Source organism: Abramis brama (assembly GCF_963993115.1).
Source record: "Abramis brama genome assembly, chromosome: 20".
NCBI classification, from domain to species: domain Eukaryota; kingdom Metazoa; phylum Chordata; class Actinopteri; order Cypriniformes; family Leuciscidae; genus Abramis; species Abramis brama.
This window is the reverse complement of record NC_139982.1, coordinates 24732935-24759556: the sequence shown is the minus strand read 5'-3', so window position 1 is coordinate 24759556 and position 26622 is coordinate 24732935. Positions and strand designations below refer to the sequence as shown.

The window sequence follows — 26622 nt, the reverse complement described above, 5'->3', positions numbered from 1 at the left end:
ATCAAACCTCAGATCAGAGTTTTTATGTAACATCACACCAGACAGTATTTAAAACGTGAAGCAAATGTGACTCTCTCAGACATCTTCAAAAACTCATTATCAAAGGCTACAGATCAACTTAAGAAACCATGAGGACATCTTGTGTTTATCTGGGGGTCTGGATGGTCCTGCTAATGGCCTGGACTTCTGAGGCTCAAAGTAGGTTCTCTTGGAGTGTTGAATAGATTCATTGAGGTGTACACAACTTAACACAAGGACACCGATGTTCTGCAGAGAATCAGTCATAGTTAGTGTAAAATCTGTTGTTTTCTGAAGATCAGTGTTGTTTTTATCTCACCAACAGCTCAAGCTTCTCCAATCTCTGAAAGGTGCTGTTTCAGTTTTATAGACTTCCAAAATTCCACACAACATAATTTTTTATGTTTTGTCACAGCAGTTTAAACAAACTTTTTCCACATTTAGAGGCAACTTTTGTGTGAAAACAGATGCGGCTTGGGAAAACAGAGAAATGTGAGCTTTGTCATTGAAAATGCAATGTTTGTATCCAAAATAAGTTTATTTTTCAGAACCATCTCCTTTCTAACTAAATGCATTTCTCATTAACAGGGGTGGTGTGACAGAACTGGAAACTCTTCCCTCAACTAGTGTCCAAAATTCATCCTGGCAACCCAAGACCCGAGGCCTTTGCCTTTGCAAATGCCCATGCCAGCAAACGACCCCCAACAACGACCCTGACGCAGAAAACAGTGGAGATGGAGAAAATTAACTCAAATTTTTGTAAGTTCTCTTCTCCAAATAGGCTACAGTAGGTCAGAAAATGGTTCTTTATGGAATGCGAAGTGCTACAAAGAACCATTTAAAGAACCTTTAAATACTGTTCTGCTGTTTTCTGAAGAGCAGCGTTGTTGTCTTTTGGTATAATTGCTATGAATACAACTAAAACTCAATAAAATATACAGTACATTTAAAAACTTTAAAGACCAGATTCTGAGAGGCGTTTTTTATTTTCACTGACTTTCAAATTCCACGCAACAAAAATTAAGTAGGCTACTCTGAAGACTAATTCATTGTGTCTGCATTTAGTTCTAAAAAGATTTAAAGGAATGAATGCGTTTATCTTAACCCTTTCATGCATGAATTATGATATCCTCAGTCAGGATTTTTTTCCTATGTGTTTTTATTGCTCTTAGGGCATGAAAAACAAGAATTGATTTTTATTTTATTTTTTTACAAATTTTTCAAAGAGATCTTCAGATGTCCACTTGAGTGGACAGCATGCGTTTGGTTTAAACTTAAGATATACTAGATTTAATATAAGACAATAATCAAACACATAAAGTATGTGAATTTAACGAACTAATCAATACAATTATATCAAATCATGTGAAAACTATAAAATATATACAAAAAATATAAATGCAAAATATTGCAAAGGCTTCATACAGCTTCATACAAGTTGCACTTCGCATATCTTTGATATCAGAACATGAGGACGTGATTCCATCAGATTTTTCTACAGTCTGTCAAGGTACAACTGTGGAAACCACTCAGATGCTCCCTCCAGTGCACCAGAGTATGGAGATTTACCCTTATTAGTTGATAATTCTGATTATGTTCAAGATGGACATGCACATTTCTATCATAGCCCCCCTCTGAGAAAACCTAGCGATACGTTTTTTCAATCTCATCTGAAATGATCAGTGTTGAGGGTAACGCATTACAAGTAACATGCATAACACATTCAGATTACTTTTTTGATGTTACAAGTAAAGTAATGTGTTACAAGTAACATGCATTACCTAATCAGATTACTTTTTGATCTAACAAGTAATTAACTACAAGTAATGTGCATTACCTAATCAGATTACTTTTTTTATGTAACAAGTAAAGAAACGCATTACAAGTAACATGCATTACGTAATCAGATTACTTTGTGATGTTATGAGTGAAGAAACGCATTACAATAACGCATATTACATAATCAGATTACTTTTTGATGTTATGAGTAAGGAAACGCATTACAAGTAACATGCATTATGTAATCAGCTTACTTTTTGATGTTATGAGTAAAGAAACACATTACAAGTAACATGCATTACGTAATCAGATTACTTTTTGATGTTATGAGTAAAAAAACACATTACAATAACGTGCATTATGAAATCAGATTACTTTTTGATCTAACAAATAAAGTAATGTATTACAAGTGTCATACATATGTAATCACATGACTTTTTTCAATGTCAATGAAAATTACTTTCTAATAATACAAGTACATTTATTTACAGTAAAAAAAGTCACTGCAGATTAAGTTTTTAAGTTTTAAATTTCAAAAACAATATTCACATTATAATTATGAATTGTAGCTGAAATATAGCAGTTGATGCATGACGTCCACTACAGTGGACATGTGATTAATCAGAGTTTTCTCTCAATCTAAAATCAAAACTTGGAAAATTTTACTGTGATATGACTCATTAGATATTGCTTGATGCTGCAATATTTTTTTTTACCTACAAGAGTCTCCTAGATTAGAAGGAATGGGTGGATATTCCGGAGCAACTTGGCATGTCTGACTGACCCTTGGCCATCTTGGATTGGAGGGGGAAAAAATCGAAACACAAAGGCTTGCCACTTGATTACAATTTATAGGATGATGCACAAGGGTCCAATGAAGAGATTGATGTGCAACTTTGCCATAAAAACCTGTGCAAATTCAAGAAAATGCATTTTTAATAGCTGTCCACTGTAGTGACCACTATGCGTGAAAGGGTTAAAGTCCCCCTATGGAGAAAATCAAGTTTTTAAATGTTGTTTATATGTCTATGTGGTGTTTTTAATATGCTTTAAGACAAACCATGTACAAATACACAAGTCAACACCACAAACTACCTTGTAACCAATCAGATCAACGTGTGATCATCAAGGAGTGGATCTCTGAGCTGGTGCGAGTGAGTGGAGGCCGGGCTAATTTGCATATTTATAGAACCACGTATACTAAATGAGGCAAGGGTGTAGTTACTATTTTAAGGCATGAAGAATTTTTTTTTAAGGATTTTGGTGATCAAAGATGAGTTATAAAGGATAAAATTATTGACTACAGGGGGGCTTTAAATGATAGAAAAATGTACAAAAAATAAAATAAAAATCCCCTCAGGGGTTATGATATCAAAAAACATATTTTTATACCAGACGAGACTTGTGTTTTATCGAGCTTATATTTGACTTCCTCTTCAATATTGCAAGATATTAGGCATATATATATATATATACAGTGAGGAAAATAAGTATTTGAACACCCTGCTATTTTGCAAGTTCTCCCACTTAGAAATCATGGAGGGGTCTGAAATTGTCATCGTAGGTGCATGTCCACTGTGAGAGACATAATCTAAAAAAAAAAATCCAGAAATCACAATGTATGATTTTTTAACTATTTATTTGTATGATACAGCTGCAAATAAGTATTTGAACACCTGAGAAAATCAATGTTAATATTTGGTACAGTAGCCTTTGTTTGCAATTACAGAGGTCAAACGTTTCCTGTAGTTTTTCACCAGGTTTGCACACACTGCAGGAGGGATTTTGGCCCACTCCTCCACACAGATCTTCTCAAGATCAGTCAGGTTTCTGGGCTGTCGCTGAGAAACACGGAGTTTGAGCTCCCTCCAAAGATTCTCTATTGGGTTTAGGTCTGGAGACTGGCTAGGCCACGCCAGAACCTTGATATGCTTCTTACAGAGCCACTCCTTGGTTATCCTGGCTGTGTGCTTCGGGTCATTGTCATGTTGGAAGACCCAGCCTCGACCCATCTTCAATGCTCTAACTGAGGGAAGGAGGTTGTTCCCCAAAATCTTGCAATACATGGCCCCGGTCATCCTCTCCTTAATACAGTGCAGTCGCCCTGTCCCATGTGCAGAAAAACACCCCCAAAGCATGATGCTACCACCCCCATGCTTCACAGTAGGGATGGTGTTCTTGGGATGGTACTCATCATTCTTCTTCCTCCAAACACGTTTAGTGGAATTATGACCAAAAAGTTCTATTTTGGTCTCATCTGACCACATGACTTTCTCCCATGACTCCTCTGGATCATCCAAATGGTCATTGGCAAACTTAAGACGGGCCTTGACATGTGCTGGTTTAAGCAGGGGAACCTTCCGTGCCATGCATGATTTCAAACCATGACGTCTTAGTGTATTACCAACAGTAACCTTGGAAACGGTGGTCCCAGCTCTTTTCAGGTCATTGACCAGCTCCTCCCGTGTAGTTCTGGGCTGATTTCTCACCTTTCTTAGGATCATTGAGACCCCACGAGGTGAGATCTTGCATGGAGCCCCAGTCCGAGGGATATTGACAGTCATGTTTAGCTTCTTCCCTTTTCGAATGATTGCTCCAACAGTGGACCTTTTTTCACCAAGCTGCTTGGCAATTTCCCCGTAGCCCTTTCCAGCCTTGTGGAGGTGTACAATTTTGTCTCTAGTGTCTTTGGACAGCTCTTTGGTCTTGGCCATGTTAGTAGTTGGATTCTTACTGATTGTATGGGGTGGACAGGTGTCTTTATGCAGCTAACGACCTCAAACAGGTGCATCTAATTTAGGATAATAAATGGAGGTGGAGGTGGACATTTTAAAGGCAGACTAACAGGTCTTTGAGGGTCAGAATTCTAGCTGATAGACAGGTGTTCAAATACTTATTTGCAGCTGTATCATACAAATAAATAGTTAAAAAATCATACATTGTGATTTCTGGATTTTTTTTTTTAGATTATGTCTCTCACAGTGGACATGCACCTACGATGACAATTTCAGACCCCTCCATGATTTCCAAGTGGGAGAACTTGCAAAATAGCAGGGTGTTCAAATACTTATTTTCCTCACTGTATTTATATATATATATATAGACTAAAATATATAGACTAAAATAATATATAGACTAAAACTGAACAGTAAGATCAGAATACTAAAACTGTTCTCATTTCACAGAAATCGTACTGAATCCATGCTCAACAATTGAAAATGTAAATGAATATCAAAATACACAGAGACTACCTGGTGTCTCGACATTGTGTCTAAAAACTGATAAGAAAAGACAAGACAACCATCATCAGCATAACATCTCGAGTTTAATAATGTACAGTTAGGCAGAAAGAATAACAGACGAAGATAACAATTGGAGATTGAAAATCGTATACATGTACAAAAAATAATAAGAAAACAAACATGTCTAGAGCCATGTTCAGGTCTACTATTAAAAAAAGTGTAAAGTGGTTAAAGAAAAGAGTTTTTCCTTTTTTCCAAAATACCGTTCAACTAAAAAACAAACATGTACTTCAGAGCGTCTGTGTAGCTTAGCGATCCACGACAGGAAGAACTGAGTGTTCGAACTTGCATAATGACAAACCTGCAAAATATATAGTAGTGTGTGAACACATGAGGCATACAGGGACTCTTTGCAATGGGTAGGTTGAGAGTTTTGTGCACGTTGCGGTCTGTACGCTGTTTGGCATGTGATAGAGCCTGCGTGCCGTCAATCTAAACTATCCAACGGAAACAAAGAGCGCTTAGATTCTCATCAACATTTGGAATGTAAAGTGAGTTTATTATAAAGGGGTGTAAGTATGGCTAAAATAAGATATACTGAACTCACTTAGGTTAAAACTGACCACCAAGCCCTGATCCAGGACCAGCCCCAACAACTAAAAAGCCAAGTCCCAACTATTAAAATGAAACAAACTGGTCTCAGATCAGTTTAGGAATAGACTGAGGGACATCTGACATGATCACAATAAAAACAAAACATGAGCAGACAAATGCCGAAACAGTCTGCAATTTTAAGGCAGAACGTTCGAGCAACGTCCTAAAATATTATTGTAATTATTTTATATTCATCCATATCAAAACCGACTATTGTTTGTTATGAACGTTGGCAATCGTGCCATTTTGTATAACACCAACTATGGTAGGGACACAATTATCTACGTACACAGCCAGCAAATGGTTTAAAAACATGGAAAACGGTTATCGTCATCATTTAGCTGTGCAATAATGTTTAAACAGGTTTGTCTATGACCCCAGAGAAACACACAACATCATGTGACGCACACCAGCAGGTCTCGAACGCAAAAACCATCTATTCATAGCTTTGCTTTTCAACACATACATGCTTAATTCTGTATTATCCCTTTGCACATGCTTCCATCTGTCTCATTCTCCATCACATCTTTACAAACCTACTGAGACCTTCTTAAGACTAAGGTGTGCGAATGATGTCGGCAGAGTTGAAAATGTCTGAAAACAGCCTGTTCTGTTAGGAAGTATTACAAACACAAAGTCTTGTTTGTAATAACCATTATTTAACGTTTCAAGGGAATGTTGGTCAAGCAAGACATGCACTTGACGTACTGGGCATGTGATGTGACAGTCAACCAGAAGATGGTGATAAACTCATTTCATTTGGTGCAATGGAGTGTGCAGTGAACGTGTACAGTAGCACTTGTGCACGTGTTTCTTATGGGGTCATAGAACATCAGAGCATCGAAAGAGATGCAAGGAGTTTCTGGTTTTAAGAGGAATGGAGCTTCGTGATTTCTTTAAAAGATTTTCCCTTTTTTCTTGTTCTTTTCCATCGTCCTGAAAACAAAGAAAGAGAAGAAATTAACCAATAGGAACCATTTCAAACATAAATTTAACAAGACAAAGTGAAATATTAGTTATAGGTATTGTAACTATTGTAATTACTAATATTTTCCTATTTTAGTTGTTACAATTAATACTATTTTTCCCTTTTTCCTATTATCCCGCTGCTTTTGTTTTGTGTATCGATGCTCTGGTAATAATATACACTACCCTTCAAAACTCTGGAGGTAGTAAGGTTGTTTTTAAGAAATTGGAAACATTAAATTGATTAAAAAGTGACAAAGACATTTATAATGTTACAAAAAATTCTAATCATCAAACATCCTGAATAAAATGTATTAAATGTAAGCAGCACAACTGTTTCCAACACTGATGTTTCTTGAGCAGCGAATTAGCATATCAAAATGATTTCTGAAGGATCATGTGACACTGAAGACTGGAGTAATGATGCTGAAAATTCAGCTTTGATCACAGGAATAAATTACATTTTAAAATATATTCAAATAGAAAAAAGTCATTTTAAAATATATTACTGTTTTTATTGTATTTTTAATTAAATAAATGCAGCCTTGATGTAATATAAGCATTAAAAAATCTTGCCGACCCCAAATCTTAGTAGTGAATGTATAACAGTAATCAAGTATTTTGTATAAAGTGAGTTAAGAAAAGATATAAACCACAATATGCAGAATATCTTGGATTTGTCTTATACATTTTAAATAATACCTTTTATTAAATTTATCAAATATAAATATGCAAATATAAAGTTTTAATTAAAATAATGAAATTGTAAAAAACACAAAATTTCTTTAAAAACAAACATTTTTGATTCTAAGAGGCAAATGTGACAGTCAGCCTGCTTGAATCTACTTCTATGCATGAGTGCAGTTTCTTATTAAAAACAATAACTGCATTATTTAGTGACTGAATAATGCAGAGTTACAGAAAGACTTTTTTAAGAGAGAAAGCAGAGCACTGAGGAATTGAGATGAACAGAGAAAGTCTCACTTTGATGCATCAAGTTTCTGCTGCTCCAGGATGCGTTGCTGGGCCTCCCAGTTGACTTTTTCCTCCTCAAACTGGCGTCTCTTCTCATCAAGCTCTTTATACTGAGCTTCTAGATTCTTCTTCATTTGTTCGTGACGCCGTTCCAACTGCATCGAGGAAGCACAGGGATGAACTCAGGTAAGTATTTGTGATACTCCATGTTAAATGTAACTAGAAACCGAACACATGCACACCTCTGCCTCAGAGTCCTTCAGTTTTTGCTTCTTTTCTTTGACCTTCATCTCAAAGACTTGCTCCATCTCGGTCTCCATCTTCTTCATCTTCGTCACATGCTCCCTCCTCTCCTCCTCCATCTGGGCCAAGGGACTCCTACATGAGTGACATTGCGACAAGGGACTTTTTTTTACATGTTCAGACTAGACGTGTTAACTTCGACATGAAACGGAAGTTGTGATAGTCTATAAATAAATAAAGCAATCGAGCTCAGAGTGGCAGTGCTAGAGCTTTGAGGCCACAGTGACACCTTGTGGTGTGACCAACCAATACGCTAGAGGTTTGTGGACGTGACTTTACAGGTCAGCACTTCAGCTCTGCCACTCTGAGCTCGACTGCTATGTCTGAGGTAAAACACGCCCACCTCATTAGCATACAGAGCAATAAATGTATAAATAAATAAAAATGGAAATAAATAAATAAAGAAAAAAATAAATGTGGAAAAAAATATAATTATACATAACTAAGGAAATAAAAGTATAAATAGTCATTTTATTTGAGTTTTTTGCATTTCTTCGAATATGTATTTATTTATTTTTAAGTCAGGTTTGGCATTCCATAGTTATTATCACATTTATTTATCTATTTAATCATTTATCTATCTATCTATCTATCTATCTATCTATCTATCTATCTATCTATCTATCTATCTATCTATCTATCTATCTATCAATGACTTTATTCATTTTTAATTTCTGCAGGTTTGGTCCTCCATATATATCTAAGTTAAATGTTGGGCGGGACTTGATTTTGTCCATGGGGAATTGACTGGATCATTGGATCATTGTGGTTGGCTATTGTTGTGATCTCATGTGAGTGACACGCCATCAGAGAAGAGTTACTTTGATTAAAGATAACAAGGTCACATGAATAAAAAACCTTATGTGGACAAATAAGTAATTTATAATAAATACTGCAATATTGTATAAAAAATAAGAATTGTCCATTTTTGATTTCATGGTGACTAAGAATTTGTAACCACTAGGCTACAGGGTCTGAGATCACCATCAATGTCTTGAATTGCAAGAAATCCAGGATCTCAGTCACATACATATGTTTCCATCCAAAGTTGAGAATGTAAATTACGCGCAAAATTGGAATATCGCAAAAAAACCAGTAGCACCTCACTGCAGTACACGAGATCCAGGGGGTGGAGTTGGATCCAGATATAAGGGGTGGAGATGGGTAGGTTTAGGGGTGGGTTTAGGGATCAGGGGGTGGAGATTGGTAGGTTTAGGTATGTAAAGTGGGAGGAGTTGGATCCAGATCAACTCCTCCCCCTGGATTTCGTGTTCTGCAGTGAGGACCATCTAAAAAAAAAAAAACCAAAACATTTCGCAAAAACGTTTCCATCCCATGTGTTCAAGAGATCAAAATCCTCACTTCCAGGGAAATTGGTGCAAAATACCTGTGGTAAAATGAAAGTTGCTTAATCGGAGAAGCCACTGTGGCTCTTTTTTCGTACATCATAAATTAGAGCATGCAGAAGAAACGCAATGAATGTTGTCATGCTTTCTGTCATTTGGATGCCTGGTGCAAAGTTGTTGCGCATCGAGGGATTTATTCTGTAAATGTGTTTCCATTGTAGTTTATGCGAATCATCGTAGTTTATGCGCGTAGTATATTTGCATTATTAGAATTTATGCATTTCCATCCAACGATGTTTTATGCGATAACACAAAATTAGCATAAAAATAGGTGGATGGAAAAATAAAACTGTTCTCGTACTTTGTTAGCTGGCCCTTGTTCTTGGTGGCATCGACCCCGTTGCAGGTGACGGCTGCTAGTTTCTTGCTGCGGTAGTTTTCATAGTGAACATTATTGGTCACGTCCTTCAGGTCCTGCATGTGAGTCCTGGAACGGCAATGGAGTTAGCTGATAGGTTAAACGCTGATTAAAACTCGAATTAACAAAGAAATGTAACATGCATTTTGTTAGAAATACAAATTATCTGCATCCACAGTATTTTACTTAATTGCTGGAAACCTGTCAGGACACAGTGTTAATTCACAACGATCTCATCTCACCTGATGAGCATATTCCTCAGGACCGTGAAGTCACAGTGCTCTCCGTTCTCCACTGAAACAAGACGAAACAGATGTTTTAGCCCAATAACATCATGAGAATGACTTCCAAACCCTTCTAAACTTTAGAATCCCTAAGAGATCATTTTTTAGATTTTACTTCAAATTTGAAAATACAAAGTTAAGCACTTAATATAAAAAATAAATAAAAAAGTAAGTAGGCTCAAATAGCATATTCATGTGCAGGACTACAACATATAATGTAGTAAAATTGTTAAGTGTAACAATAAAAGTTGACATGAAATGTATTATTTTTGTGGATGTACAGTATGCAGTTATGACGACCTATATTTTGATTAAAAACCCCACACATTTTTATAGGGATGCATGATATATCAATACCGTATCAGTTATAGGCCCTTTTTTTTTATCAGTATCAGTCAATATTGGATATTTGATTGTGGATGCTCATTTCCAATATTTTTACATTTCGACAGTGTTTGCCATTTTTTTATCTTTAAAAACAATAATTTAATAACAGTGTTAAATGTAATCTTTAATAAATCTCAAAACTCATACTGTAAAATATAATTTTGTGATGCTTACATTCACTTGTAGCATTTATTTTAGTATTTATTTAGGCAAAATAGTATAGAATTATACTACTAGTCATTTATAATGAATGGACTACTCATATCAGCCATAATTTGAATATCAGTGCATCCCTAATTATTAAAACATATAAAAACAGACATAATACAGTGACAAATTAAACAGGATCAGAAACTGAGGTTGTTGATGGAACATAAATTGAACAACATCTGACAAATGAAAAATCAAAAAACAAGTCAGGTGGTTGACTATTAAACGAAAACACAATTTAGTATTTAGATACCAAACTGAAAATGCTAAAAGGTTAAAAAGTCACAAAAATAAACAAAAGGTTAGCAGTTCAGACCGCTGTTATGTGATCATACACGGGTATGTATGATCAGAAATCGCTGTCATCACATGGGATTCTGGAAAAGGACCAGAGACACTGGTTTCTGACAGATGGTTAAAGGATGAAACGTCTTCTGCATGTCTAACCTGCACAGTTATAACAGTTTTAGAGCCCTAAGATGCTTTACCAAGCGAGAACCTTACCTATACGGAGAACTCATTCTGATTGACTGCCCCACGTGTCAATCATCTGCTACAACCACCTACCTGTGAGAGAGCAGTTGGAGGGGCGGGACTAAAGTCTCTCCTGTAGGAACCCCCACTCAACCTGTGATTTATGGGCTACTAAGACTAAAAATGGTGTGTTGTGGGAAGGGTTACATGGCATAGCGATGACAAGCAGAGATTCCAGCCAAATGGATCTAGGGGGAGGGGCAGGAGGTGGATTCATATGTCTAAAGGGATCATGGGATTTGTAATTTCTTTTTTGATGGGACAGCAACAGCAAACTCCTGATGCTGACAGGTATGGACGGGTGCCTCAAAAACACATCCCATTTATTGAATCATGTGTTAGAATAATGTTCATCAGAGGTTAGGATGGAAACATTAGCACTCAGTCAACCCGCATCAGAGTTCAGAGGCAAAAATGCTTATAAATGATGATGTCAAAAGTACTATAATAAAAAATGATATAACGGGAAAAAAATTGACCCCAGACCCAAGGTGCATTTTGTACCCCTCAATGTATTTAAATCCAAAATGGAAGTTGGAAATAAGTAATGGGAGGCATGCATGTCTGAATAAGGTTTTGTTTAAAAATAAGAGTAGGGCTGGATGATATCTCAGATATTTATGATGTATTCGCAATGATTTGGTTGGCAATATCAAATTAAGCAACAACATACAGTTTTAATTTAGCCAAGCTTTGTGTTCCCTCCTTCTCTATGATTCACAAAATATCTGCAAGTAAACGTTGCTGCTTATCAACATTGTCACATTAGCAAATATATAATAAACATGATAAAATAATTCTGTAATTTTTTGGATTATATATGTATATGTATATACACATATATACATATACATATATATACACAAGTTAAAAAAATGACATTTATAATATATAGGTTTTGATTAGTGCTGTCAAATCGATTAATCGCGATTAATCACATCTAACATAAAAGTGTATATATATATATATACATGTGTGTGTATACTATATATATATATATATATATATACACGCACACATATAAATATATATAGATATAATGTATGTTAGATGCGATTAATCGTGACGAATCGATTTGACAGCAGTTATGTAACGTCAAATAAATGCTATTCTTTTGAATTCAAAGAATCCTTAAAAAAATGTATCACAAAAATATTAAGCAGCACAACCGTTTTAAATATTGATAATAATAATAAATGTTTCTTGAGCCGTAAATCATATTAGAATGATTTCTGAAGAATCATATTTTTTTATATTTAACAATATTACAGAATTTCAAACTATATTATTCAACAATATAATAATTTGAGTTTTTACTTTCATTTTCAAATTATAGTTTACTTTGAATTGTGTTTTTTTATAAATCAGAAAAATGCATCATCAAAAGGCTGTAAAATAGTGAGATATAATCGCTTTCTATATCGTCCAGCCCTACATAGAGGGTAATTAAGAACATATAAACATGTTAGAGAGCAGCGCTGCTCTATTTTCTATGGGGGCTGTAGCTTATAGGTTTCTCCACGACTATTTATAGAGCAAACATCTGACAATCAGCAAAGTTTCAGAGCAGCAAAAAGGTGGAAGAGGAAGGAGGGGGAGGCCTTAACGAAGAGAATATAAATGAAAAATGGTTTTCTTTACCAATAATGCCCTCTGTCAGTCATGGAAAAGAGCAGACAGAAAGAAAAAAAAAAAAAGAGAAAAGAAAGAATGACACGTAAACAACTGAGGAAAAAAGACACACTCACTCACCAACAACAACAATTCCAAATGAAAAAGTTTTGCAGGGAGGAGAGAGCTTTGTAAAGAAAGAAAGGCGGGGAAAGTAAAACCACAACAACAAGTCATTTGTGGGCCATGATGAAAAGAAGGGGTGACAGTCTTTCTCTCTGGAAAACCTTATACCTCGTCGTCATCCCTTTTCCAGAATCCCTCAGCTGGGAGGGAGATCATCCAGCAAGCTCATGCATTTGTTTTGTACGCACTGGAACACCCCTATTCCCTTAGAAATGGTGCAATCCTCATGACGAACACATATGGGTCATGCTGATGTGGGACGTACCTTCTGCCACACCCCAGGGGTACTGGCGACCTCTGACCTTCCTGCCATTCACTTCGATCACCACGTTGCTTCCGACAACGGCCAGAGGCATCTTCTCCTGTCGGTACAATATAACATAATTACAGAGAGTCTGTATCGACCACACACTGGGAAAGTGAACGGATGCAGGGGGTCTGACATAGATCCGCATCGATCTTTAGATCCAGATCAGGCCGGATCAGACAACTAAATTAGTTCTGTAGTTCATCTCGTCAATAATAACCTCAAGCTGACCTAGAGAAACAAACAACACTGTGGATGCTGTTTATAATAAATACTTCAATGACGAAACCATTTAGCATTGCTTTACCATTGTGAAATTCTAATTTCATAATTTAAGTAACATTGTGTATGTTAACATTAGTTAATGCTTCAAGATTCTCACTGAATGCGTTTCCATGACTTCTCCATAGTTAGACTTTTCCAGTTGTTCGCGATTTTTATTTAATTACATATCGTTATTGTCGTGCAGAAATCTCATATCTCCAAAACCACTAACATCAGGAAATGGAAAAAACACTTAATTAAACAACTGCGGCTGCATCCGAAATAGAACATTTCCCTTCCCATTTAGTAGGGGAAAAACAGTACGCCAAAAGAGCAGTATGTCCGAAATAATTGTATCCGAAACATACCCGGATGACCTAGTACTTCCGTAGAAGGGCACATTTAATGGACACTTTACTATCCCATGAGGCCACAGGAGAGGATTTGTGAATGGCAATGAAGCGACGCAACAACAATAACAACATGGCGGTTGCAGTACATCCGAATTTCATTCATACTACCCATATTCATACTATATAGGACATACTTTTTTAACGATCATGAAGTAAGTTCAAATTCAAATGTAGTACCTACTTTATATATGTCCGGACGCTTGTATGTCATTATTATTAACGTTTTACCAAAATCAAGCTCAAAGTTAGTTGGACTGACTCTTTACCTTTATCTTTCGGATCAGTTTGCTGTCCTCATCGTCCTCTGTGTCGGGAAACTCGTAGATCTTGATTTTGTGCTCTTGGATCTCCTTCATAATCTTATGATGAGAGAATAGTAGCATACTTGAGAAAAATGGCGAAATGTAAATCATTAGCAGTAAAATGTGAAATCACACTAACAAACACCTGTTTCTTGAAAAGCTGGCACTCTTCTGGCGTGAGAGTATCGGCCTTAGCGATGAGGGGAATGACATTGACTTTGTCATGCAGACGCTTCATGAACTCAATGTCAAGAGGCTTCAGTCTGAAAAAGATTCAGAATACAATTCAATTGCATTAACATTTTATATTTGTTTTATGAAGCTGCTTGTGGTGCCAATACATTATTAATTAGATACTAAATTAATTATTGTATGCCATAAAATATTCAATGGAAATATTTAATTTTTTTAAAACTTTTTTAATGCTGATATCACTACAATACACTAAATGGTAAAATAAAATGAAATAATATATATATATATATATATATATATATATATATGAATAAATTCAAAATTAATTATTTGAATGAAATAAATAAATTGTGCCCATTACATTTTGTCTTCTAGGGGTATTGAATATAGAATATAATTGTAAAGCATGGTATAGAGTAGTATATGATTTAATATAGCATAGCATAGGATATTAAATAGTGCATTATGGAAATCATTTTACAACCAAGTGTATGAATAATCTTGCAAAAGTCTTACAAGTAGAGAAACCACTACTTCATGAAACAATGGGGGGGGAAATAAAACAATAAAAAGGTGCAGCTTTTCACATGGTTTTCCACACAGGTTATATGACTATAATGAACAGTAACAGTAAGGTAAAGCAAAACATTAGATAAGTCTGCAAAGCTTCCACATAAACCAAATACAAAAATGTCATTTTTGAAGTGATGCAATGCAACTAAAAACAAGTCAGGGTCCAGAAACAGGCATGAATAAACAGATCAGAGCAGAAGGCCCACTGTCAGCACAGAGCCACCACACAGCACTGACCCTTTTCTCATCGTTTCCTTCCAAACCAGAAAAATTATGTCATGGAGGGAATGAGGGCCTTGCTCTGTCTCTCTTAGCATCACTTTCACTTGGGATTCCAGACAAAGAGGCTGTTCTTTACATGGAGCTGGGTTTGTGTGTGTTTGTGTGGTTTTGGGGCCAGCTGAGGGGCTGTTTATACATTTCAGGAATGTCGAGACTGAAGATGCAACACAAAGGTCACAGAGATATGAATGTTGCTTCATAGTGGCGTCTCAAAAAGGGCACGCAAGAAAATGTGTGGGGCTGTTTGAACACATAGGACCGCGGGGTCACTGAATGTAAATAGAAAAGTAAACAGGGCTTTGTTTTTTCTATTCAAAGAGTGTAGATGATGAACTATGCACTAAAGAATTATAGAGGATTTTCCCACATCAATGCCATTAAATCACACAACAATGGACAGATGAATTGAAAAAGATAAATAAAAAACATCCAAAAATAAATAAAAAATTAAATGTATGTTTCAAGGATCCTATAGCATTCTTGCATCACAAAAAATATGTCATATTTTAATCACAAATCTTATTTCTGTCTTAACAAATGTTCCTTTCCTTAGTAAAACTAAGCCAAATAAGCTATTCATTTTCAAAAATAAACAAGGCAACGCCTATCATACGCCAGGCCGAGTTTAGTGGGCATTATGTAATGCTTTTGGATATGGGTGTGGGAAGTATGTATCTCCATCTGTGCTGACATGTCCTCTGTCTCTCCATTTCACTCGTTAATGCATTTAAATCAGTGCGCAGTCACGTTCTGATGCCTTCATTGTACCACAGTAGTATAGTATTCATGTACAAAATTCCAACATCATCCCACTCCTGAACAAAGTGCAAAATGTGTAAATCAGGACGTGTCTGTGTGGTGCTTCTATTTTAAGCTGGTTGATTCATGCCAGGCTTCATTTGTAGAGGGTGCAGTACCTACCCGTGACCAGAGGGGGCGATGAAGTACAAGCAGCAGTGCACCCTGTTGTCAGGCATCTGCCTCCTGTTGACACGGGATTCAGCATTCAGGAAGTCTTCAAACTTACTGTCGATGTAGTTGATGACTGGCTGCCAGCTGAAAAAAGGGGAGGAGGAGAGATGAAAGGCAAAGTCAGATGCAAAGCTTGAGAAGTCAGTGCATCATAATCTATAATAATTAGATTTAAAACCATCACATATAGCATTCTGCATATAAAATGATTTTATCTTTTGACTATAATGGAGTTTATGTCTCTGACAGGGTCTATCCAAGAGTCTGAAAGGCACTTGAAATTAAACTCACCAGTTGCTGTTGTCCACCGCATCTCCAAAGCCTGGTGTGTCGACGATGGTGAGCGTGAGCTGAACGCCCCCCTCCTTTATCAGCACTTTGGACTGTTCCACCTGAAAGAAGGCCCAGAATTGTTACAACAGGATATAGCCTGAGACAGCAGCCTTGCCTGTTTGCTCCAGATTCACGTTATTGACCAAACATAAATGCTAACTAACCCTAAACTACAAACATTCATGTGATTGGAGAGTACAGTTTTTGCATAAGAGTTTGTACTTTTGCATATGCATCAAACCAAAAGTGAGCCTACAAAGGTCATAGACTCTAAAACATAAACATTGATGAACAATATACCCTTATAGCTCATACAAAAGAAGCTAATGACTAATGTAGGCATTAACAAGGGATAAGCCATGATAGTCAACTAGTTGTCCAACAAATGGCTACTACATTGACTAGTTTATGAATCTTTAAATTCAATGCTGCTACAGACATACACATTCATGTTTTAAAATAGGTCAAGCTAAAAATAGTCCAACTTTAAAACCGAAAGGAGTGAGTAATCAAAATTTAGTTGGTATCTTCCGATTAGTCAACTAATAATTCAGGCAACCATGTGCATTAGTTGTGTTCTATGGCAGGCCATGTGTGAGACACCGTGTTGAGATGAGACACTGAAATAGTCATCTCCGATGTCACTATGACTGAGCTTCATCTCCTGAAGTTATTTCAGCTGCTTTCAGTACAAACGCTTATTCTCACAGGCCTGGTTATTTTTGGCTGACCCTGTTTTTCTAAAACTGCACCCTCATTCACACATGCGCAACTTTCTCGCTAACAAAAACAACCATAACCTCTTAGTTCTTCAAAAAGAGGAGAGAGAGGGAGGGAGAAAAAGGAGAGACTTAAGGAGAAGAAAGTGTGAGAAAGAGAAAACGAGCGAAATGGAGGAGAGAAGTGGAGTAAACCTTAATAAAACTCTTCCATTCTCGCTCATGCTAGGATGTTTATGAGGCACGTCAGACCACTTCAGTTTGCAACAACATAGAAAAAGAAATAAATGAAAATGTAGAAACACAAAGCCACAAAAATGTCAAGACTTTCATTCGATGCAACCAGAGTGGCCCTTGTGTGGCTGCTATCACAAACACTGCAGATTGTTTTGGAATATAAATACTCTCACCGCTGTCTCCATGTCCTGCCTGAACTGACCACAGAGGACTAGACAGCCACACATCACAACATGGCCTTTGGCCAGGCTGACAAATTTATACCACGGGCATTCATGGTGGAACAGCTCAAGTGCATCACGCAAAGGCATCTTGCCACCCAGGAGAGTGCCAGAGTAGGTTAAATATAAAGAGGAAAGCATGGACATGAGAAACGTTAATATGTCAGAGAGATTTCATCTGTGAAAGCAGTGATGTAGAGAATGTGAAGTCCAAGTAAGCCTATACTGCAAGTGACATGATGATGAAATCTAAAATCTCTCAAACTTAAGTTGTTTTGAGGTAAAAACAGTGAGGTGGTGCCTTGGGATGAATCTTCCATTGAATTCAAGTGGCAGCAAGCAAAGCCATTTTGGTTTTAGATCATCTATCCAAACGAGAATGGATTTGTTTAGATGTTGGGTGACACATGCCACAGTTTCATTCAAACTGTAAGATGATGTGAAGGTTGTGTTTGGTCGGTTTCTGCACAGCGCTGAGAAAAGCAAATAACCCACATGAACAAATAGCACAAAGAGAACACAGTTAATTATCGACATAGTTAATTCCCAAACTGCACACTTAATGTGTACTTGCGGTCTTGCAATATTAACGGTTTATGTGAAGTCTATGAGGCTATAGGGTGTCCCATTTGTCATTTGAGGTTTCAGAAGGGTGCTTATGAGCCTTCACTAGGGATGCAACAATTATAGATTTTGTTGGTACGATTACAGTCTGAGGAATAATCATGGTTTCACGATTATCACGATCATTCATTAATTTCACAACAATGTATAAAATCACATGAACACTCTTTAGATTTTAAACTGTTATTTATTGCTGCTTTTTGAAACAGAAATAACAAAGTAACCAAATAGTACAGCACAAAATAATAATAAAGACAAGTTCATCTTTCACTTTGGAATTAAAGAAAGTTTTAAAAACATCCATGTCAGTATTAGGGGAATAAACTGAACTGTTATTGTCACCAACTGTCATCCATACGTATTCATTTTAATAATCCTTTTAATAATTCATCTAATTTTACATGTGGGATGCAGCCTGAGAAAATCATGTCGATCATTTTGGTTTGTTTGAAGTTTTTTCAAGCGGGTTTTATCAACTAACATGGTCATTATAACGGTGTTTAAACGACACAACACATTCACTTCCACATATTTGACCATAAGAATATATCATATAATTCAGGATAGCCTATAGTTAACAAGTTTGTGAATATTTTGAATAAACAAGAAAATAACGAAATAAACACGATACGTGTGGCTGCATGACGCATCGGCATTTAAATAATACGTTCTAAAATAACGGTCGCCTTAAACTCACGCTGCCGGCTCAGCTAGAATATAGACTGCCGACTTCAGGCATTTCTTTGGTGGAAATAAAGCTTCGTGGGTACAGTAGTAGCCTCTGTGTCTCTGATAAGCACGGCTTGTAACTTTGTTTTCGTTTTGTGCAAGTTGCAACAGTTCCGTTCCGTGTAACAGAAACACACGGTGTAGCAGAGCCTTTACGATTAATTAACCGTGACGTTCTAAATTGCGGTTAATAGTGAAATCGGTTAATCGCCGCATCCCTAGCCTTCACTGATGCTGTCTCCACAGCAGACTTCTACCCAACAGTCTAAGTGGCATTACTTCACTGAAGTGTGGACTTGGAGAAGGACTTGAGGGATGTAGGAAGTCATTGGAGACAGGGTTTGACATAACGGCTGCAGGACACATGTGAATTTGACCACCCTAATTTGAGCAAAAAAAGAAAAACGTCTGATACCAGTCAGATTTGATGTTTTTTGTTATTGCAGGGGTGCCCAATCCTGCTCCTGGAGGGCCAATGTCATGCAGAGTTTAGCTCTAACACACTTGCCGTGAAGTTTCTAGTAATCCTGAAGACCTTGATTAACTGGTTCAGGTGTGTTAATTAGGATTAGAAGTAAACTCTGCCATATAGTGGCCCTCGGGAAGCAGAATTTGACATCCCTGTTTTATCGCAAAATAAGCATGGCAGGCAAGTTCTTGAGATTTTGATTTTACCCATTCAAGTAGACTGGAGCTGTAATTGCATGATTGAGTAGCTTTTTTCAAGATTGCCACCAAGTCAATAGACTTGCTTTAGAAAGGATTTGTCATGTCATCCAAGCTCAACCAAGTTTCAAAACAACTTTGATCTGAATCTAAACCGTGAACTTAGTTTTGAGTGCAGCAAAGACACAGAGATTGTTTGTTCATCATAATAAAAGAGAAACGAGAGTGGCTGCACTTAAATACCAGAGAGGGCTGGGACACCTCAGAACACGTCCCATTTCTAGGGTGGTGGGAAAGTCAATGCCGAGTGTTTGGTTTCGTGGGAAAATTCTTGACCTCCTACTGAACCCTACTGGCCTCCAGAGGAATCTAGACCCTTTCGTTTTCACCCCTCCTATACTCTTTAAAAAACACTCCAATTGAGTCACTCCATCATATCGCAAGCAGTGTATCCTCCCCCATTTCTGATGTTCCAGCCTCAGCATCTGTTCTCATCCTGTTTATCAAATCCATATAAGGTCAAAACTCTGCTGTCTCTTTCCTCTGGTGAGTCTGGGAGCATTTGCTCTGGCCTGGAACTCTCAGAAAGCAGCATCTGTTTGTGATTGCTTGAGCCTGATTGGTGCCCTGCACTCCAGCTGTTTGAACACATTCAGGTTTTGGCTGACTAGGACTTGAAGAGGCAAAAAACAACATTGAGTGCATGAGTGTGATTAATGTGACAAGGCCCAATGATCCATAGTCATGCAGGTAATCTAATGAACTGCATAAGAAGCTGAACTGGTCAGGTAGGTAGCACAGTTCCACTCGAATGGCGAACTTTGATCATTAAAAAAAGGTTTCCAATTCCTGGTCCAAGGTAAGGACAAGAAATCAGACCCTAGAAGCCTCCTTCATGGCTTCTCTACATCACATTTGGCTGCAAGGCAGTGGAGGATAATGATGGCTGGAGATAAAGGGTCGAAGGTAAGGGAAGTAAGAGAGAGCAAGACTAACATAGAGTAGGTGAATGTCACGGTGAGAAAACTTTCAGAGCAGAGAATACGCTTTCAGTTTATAATTGTAGCGCCCATTTATTTCTATAAAAAACGAAATGACAATGAGGGCAGTGCCATGGCGGGCAAGGAATGTAATCAGTGTATGGCCGAACACCGTGTAACACCGGCTACTGCAGCAAGCCTAATATATAGACAATGGTAGAATTAAGCAAAGACCAGAGGATCAGTATCAGAAGTTAAAGGTCAGCTAAAGAGGCCATACCTGAACAGTCTTCTTGATCCTCTGAGATGGGCCAGGGTAGTCTTTGGAGTACAGGTCTGTCAGAAAGAGGGAATTGATGAGCGTGGATTTGCCCAGTCCAGACTCACCTAGAAAAGAGGCAAACAAAAATTTTAAGTTGCCATGCTCAACTGGTGCCATGAAATGCGCTAATATAAGCAAAAAGTGGGAGAGGGATGAAATGCCACATGCAAGAGACATCCATACTTAAAAACAGGAGGTGATGATTATGAGATTCTCCACAGATCCTCACAAGCTTTCTCACATTCATCCACCCACACAGAAACACACAATTAGTTTGTTGTTTTTGAGCCAACCAATGGCACATGTGGGACCTTGGCCAGAAATTCAATAGTTTCTTCTTGAGGACAGAAATCGAAAGACAGCAGATTTCATGGGCATATTGGGAAAATGTTGTGGACAAAAAGGAAGAGAGAGAGAGAGAGAGAGAGAGAGAGAGAGAGAGAGAGAGAGAGAGAGAGAGCGAGAGAGCTCTTTTATTCTGAGGGAATAAAACATTGCTTGCTCCATTCTTTCTAGACAATTCCACACTTCTCTTTACAACTGATGAGCAAGAGGCGGTGTCATTTTTGAACATCTCTTGAGTTGGGGGAAGGGAACACTTGGGCTCATCTGGCAGAGCAGACCACCAATGCATAACTGAAGTGTACACCATCTTCACCCACTCAAATACACATTCTCACTCAACATTTTTGACACAAGCTTGATCCTAGGCTTCAAGGGGGTGTTGAAATCTCCTTCTCTCAATAAACAATCTTCCCACAGACAGTCTTCAGCGCCTGAGCTTCCAATTCCTATCTTATTCATTTACCACATGGGAGAGCAAACAGGCCTGAAAATGCCAGTCTCATTGCTGATAATGTCACAAACATGGACTACACATTGCATTCACCTTCTGTAAGATGATTCATTTTTGACACAAAAATTTGACAATTCATACACTTTTTTATGCTTCTAAATAAATAACGCTTTTGACAATTAGCTAATCATTGTATGCATTAAGAAATACAATTAATCATAGTTTTGTTGTAAATTAATCGTATATTTGTTGTGTTTAAGCTTATGACGTAATGCAATTTAGAAAGTAACAAAATGCAGTTAAATTGGAAAATGAGACCCAGATGACCCAATGCCCTCATGATATCAGTTGATATCAGTGCCTAACCTTCAACCCTGACCCCCTCATTTGGACCCTCTCCCTCTTTTTGCCAAAGCAGGAGCAGTTCCCAGTGCGTCCTATGGAGCCGAAACATCTGCACAGACACACTTAAAGATTCTCTGTGCTATGCCAGAGATAACACACAGACACCAAACCCACCCTCTGCCTGTTAAGTAAATTTACTCCTCCATGCCCCAGGCTACGTGGACTTACCTAAACAAGACAAGAGTGACTGGACTGTGAGAGCATCTATGTGTATGTGTTTGTGGGGGTGGGAGGACATCAGAGACCAATGGAAGAGAAGTAAAGGGGGAGGAGGAAAGACAGATAAAGAGAGACAGAGTGTTGTTTTATCGGTCTGCACTTACACTGGCATTTTAATGGAAGCCATGTACCAACACAAAAGAAAGACCAATGGGAAAAAAGCATCTTCTGCTAATATATGCAGTTAGATATAGCCAAAAACAAAGACAAAAATATATTTTGAGACCATTTCGATCATAAAACAACTTTTCATAATAATAATAATAGGCCTACTAATAGTTTTTTTTAAACTATTATTATTTTAACTATTGTAGTTTACTTTTGATTACATAACCACATAAAATGTTTGTGAAAACATAACGAAAATTCATTACAAATTGAATTGCTCTAACAATTTCCATGCACTAATGGGTGAGAATGAGTAGATTAGCAAGCGTCTCCAGCTCCAGCTAGCTCTAAAGCCCTGTTTCTCCCTCTCTTTCCCTTTCACCCCCTTAGGGTAAAGCCAGAACCAATTAGCCTCATCCCCTCTTTTAATTAAATATCGGTCCACATGATCTCTGAAAATGAGACACTTCAGTCACACAGCAAGGATCCAGGTCTAGTTCACAGTTGGCTGACCTTTATCAGACCCATGGATGAATGGAGTGAACTCACCTCCCCTTCTCATTTTGGTCCCTCTATCATCTGACTTTTACTACTACAGCACATGTGCCTCTCCAGCAGGGACAAACAGAGACACTGGAAAAACCATTAAATAGAGGAAAAAGGTCTATAGTTGTGCTAATAGACTGGCACAACCACATGCGGATAAACAGACCCTATTTCCACTTGCTTTACATTGAACTAGACCCAGACAGGCTACCAGGGGAACAGACATTTCCGAATTAAAAGCGCATGCTAGCATCACTTCCTGACCCAGTTTGACACGGTTAGCGCTTAGCTTAAAAAAGCGGGGCGAATGGTGTTCCATGGCGAATGGTGTATTTTAAAATAATTATAAAACAAAAATTACAAAAATAAAACTAATAATAAACAAAAGCAAATTAAATTACTAAAACTAAAATTAAAGTTAAATGAAAATTATAATTAAATAAATAAGAAACATGAAAAATAAAACAATTCCAATTATGAATAAATACTATAATAGTATATTAAAAAAATACTAATGAACAGTCAAAACTGTATTACTTTCTTCTGTGGAACATGAAATAAGGTATTTCGAGAAATGTTTTTTTGTTCATACAATGGAAGTCAATGGGTTGCAATGTTGTTTGGTTCCCAACGTGCTTCAAAATATCTTCTTTTGTGTTCAACAGAAAAAAGAAAGTCATACAGGTTTGGAGCAATATAAGCTAATGATGACAGATTATTTATTTTTTTTGGTTAACCTTTAAAAAGGACTTTTAAAAAATGTGTGACGATCCATCAATCAATCATAAACGGCCCTATTCAGGGCCTATTTTTTAAATGTATTTTCTACTGATTACTACTACCCTGAATGGATGGGTGTTTGGAGGACTGGGACAAATGAACAAACTTTCTAGGAGATTCCACACATTCTTCTTGACTTTCATCTATTTACCTCTTCCTGTCATCATGCTATGGGCCAGAAAGCACCCCAGGGCCCATTACTGGGCTCAGATATCCTGACAATCCCCCACCTCCACCCCTTTTCCACTGCCCTGCCCCCATCTAATCCCAGCTATCCCTTTTCTTCCTCACTCTTTTTCCCCTCATAAAAGGGGCTCTAGTACCACTGCCATACAGTTGCTTAACTCTTTAACAAACAGATAGCTGACAGAGAGCGAAAGAGAGGCCCACTACCTCAACAGATAAACAGAGAACAATGGGCAATCTATGATAATTTAAACTAATTACAATAAACTAGAGCTTTGGAAAACACTCCGATCAAGTATTTACTACAGTTACTGGTTTTAAATGATGTGAGAATGCAAGTTTGATAGTAAGTGTGTGTTTAACTGGTTTGCAGAGAGGGGCTCCTGTAGTGATAAGATCCATTGTTCGGCAACAAAGGTCAGAGTTCATCTCCGAACAGCCTGAGATAACAATCAGCAATGCTCTGTAAAAAACTCCCATGGACACACACACACAAATGTCACTTCAAATAGGAAAATCAATCTGTCCTACATAGAAAATAAGATCTATGAGGTGGCACGTGTGATGTTACACACTGCACGTGCGCAATCAACATACATGCTCTATATCGTGTGTCAAACTCCTCTCCTGGAGGGCCAGCTCCAAAATATCTGCCTTGAAGTTTCCAGAAGACCTTGATTAGCTTCTTCAAGTGTGTTTAATTAGGGTTGGAGCTAAACTCTGCAGGACAGTGGCCCTCTAGGAACTGAGTTTGAAACCTTTTTTTAATTATATGTCAGCAAAAACTCACAACGCTAGACAGGTAGTGAACACATCTAGTTAACATTTATAACTAATATTTGGCTGAAATGTTGTAAGGATATGTAGCAGAACAAAGGATATACACTTTTCATCCACAATCACTGCCCCAATGTGTAGTGAACCAGGGTCCTTACCAGTGGATTTGTGTATAATGATTTACGAACCTGGGATATAAGGAGCTGATTGAGACAACTCATGGTTCTCAACCCTGGTCCTGGTGCCTCTAATGTCTCCTTTATCAAAACTGATTCAGGTCATCAACTCATTAGTAGAAACTCCAAGACCTGAAATGGGACCAGGGTTGAGAACCACTGGCCTACATCCGGATAAATTTGAAAATGCATCCTTTTCTCTACATTTTAGTTTTCCGTCTACACGGAGAAGGCATTCTTTATACAGCGAAAATTGAGCTTTGAAGATACTCTCCCAAGTGGACGAATTTTAAAACGCCATATTTGCATTGTAGTGTGGATTGTGAAAAAATAAGTATTTGAAAATGAGGCATATTTAGTCATGTGACGTATATTGTGCCCATAGATATGTTTATATCGGCATGTGCCTGTGTTACATTCCTGCAAAGATGACAGAAAATTTGCTCGCAATTGCTGTCCTGTGGCAAAACATGAGGCACATTGAGTTTTAGACCATACGTGAAATAGTGATTGAGTGCGACTTGGACACACCAGTAAATTGTGGGCTAGTCTGCTAATAATAGCATCATTCTAGAAGAATAGTGTGAAAATTGTATTATGTCTGGTCTCTTGGTATCGTCTCAGTTATGTTTTATGCAGAGACAGTAAGTTTTTCTGAAGTTTCAGTGTAGACAAGAAACCTTTGGAAAAAGCTTAAATGCTATTGTGGATGAAAAGTGTTTTGAAATGAAAACAACATCATCAAATATATCCAGATTAATGAAGATGTAGCCTCATGCAGACATGGTGGAAGCGGGTTAGACGTTCCTCAACGGCAATGTGAGATCCCCACATACACAGCTGGGGTTGCTTGCATTGCATCTTCTGCCTTATAGCTATGGACTATGTTTCTGAAATGTGCAGAAAGTGTTCTGAACCTGTAATATTACACACACAGCCTTAATAAAAGAGTAAGAACTGCGTCAACTGTTAGAATATAAGTTCTCCAAATGGCTTGTTCTCATTCATATTAGTCTTCACACAAATAAAAACGTTGAGTAAGATACACTTTTCACATGATATTAACAAGCTTGAGTCACAACTAAGCCTGTTTGATTCAACAACATTGTTTTGCAATGATTCAGAATGATTCACAAACATTCTTAAGAGAACAGTAACTAAAGGGACCACTGGACAGACTGGGATACAGATTTGGCAGATTTTACAAATGAAAACTAAAAATCTAAAGTAAAAAACTTAAATTAAAAATTTTATATTTTGGCTAAGAAATGAACATGAAACTTTTGCAGTTTTATATTTTGTAAATTGTGAGTAAATATGGTTAAATTCAGTCAAATTAATTAATAATACTTTTATTCAGCAAGGACACATTAAATGTATTAAAAGTGGCATTAATAATATTACAAAAGATTTGGAATTCAAATAAATCCTGTCAAAGGATATATATAGATATATTTAATAATTGGCAAATATGACTGCACTGGAAATAGAACAGCAAAATCTTAACCACTTATATCTTTTATACTGCCAAGCCCAATCCCTGATTGTTTGTTACTAAAACCCCATCTAAACAAAAA

At 37.2% G+C, this 26622-nt stretch overlaps 1 protein-coding gene across 4 annotated transcripts in view; it reads right to left on the bottom strand.

Moving 5' to 3' along the window:
- Positions 1-5102: 5102 nt before the first annotated feature.
- Positions 5103-26622, bottom strand: part of septin15 (septin 15) — a 30176-nt gene continuing 8656 nt past the window's right edge. For all 4 annotated transcript variants that reach the window (XM_084094814.1, XM_084094813.1, XM_084094811.1 and 1 more), the window contains exons 3-13: positions 21011-21117; positions 16513-16613; positions 16171-16305; positions 14345-14462; positions 14164-14256; positions 13179-13275; positions 9944-9995; positions 9645-9770; positions 7877-8012; positions 7644-7789; positions 5103-6629 (exon numbers count right to left, since the gene is read on the bottom strand). In XM_084094814.1, coding sequence (XP_083950940.1) covers positions 6590-6629; positions 7644-7789; positions 7877-8012; positions 9645-9770; positions 9944-9995; positions 13179-13275; positions 14164-14256; positions 14345-14462; positions 16171-16305; positions 16513-16613; positions 21011-21117 — 1151 coding nt within the window. In that variant the 3' untranslated portion in view covers positions 5103-6589. The remainder of the gene's footprint in view (positions 6630-7643; positions 7790-7876; positions 8013-9644; positions 9771-9943; positions 9996-13178; positions 13276-14163; positions 14257-14344; positions 14463-16170; positions 16306-16512; positions 16614-21010; positions 21118-26622) is intronic.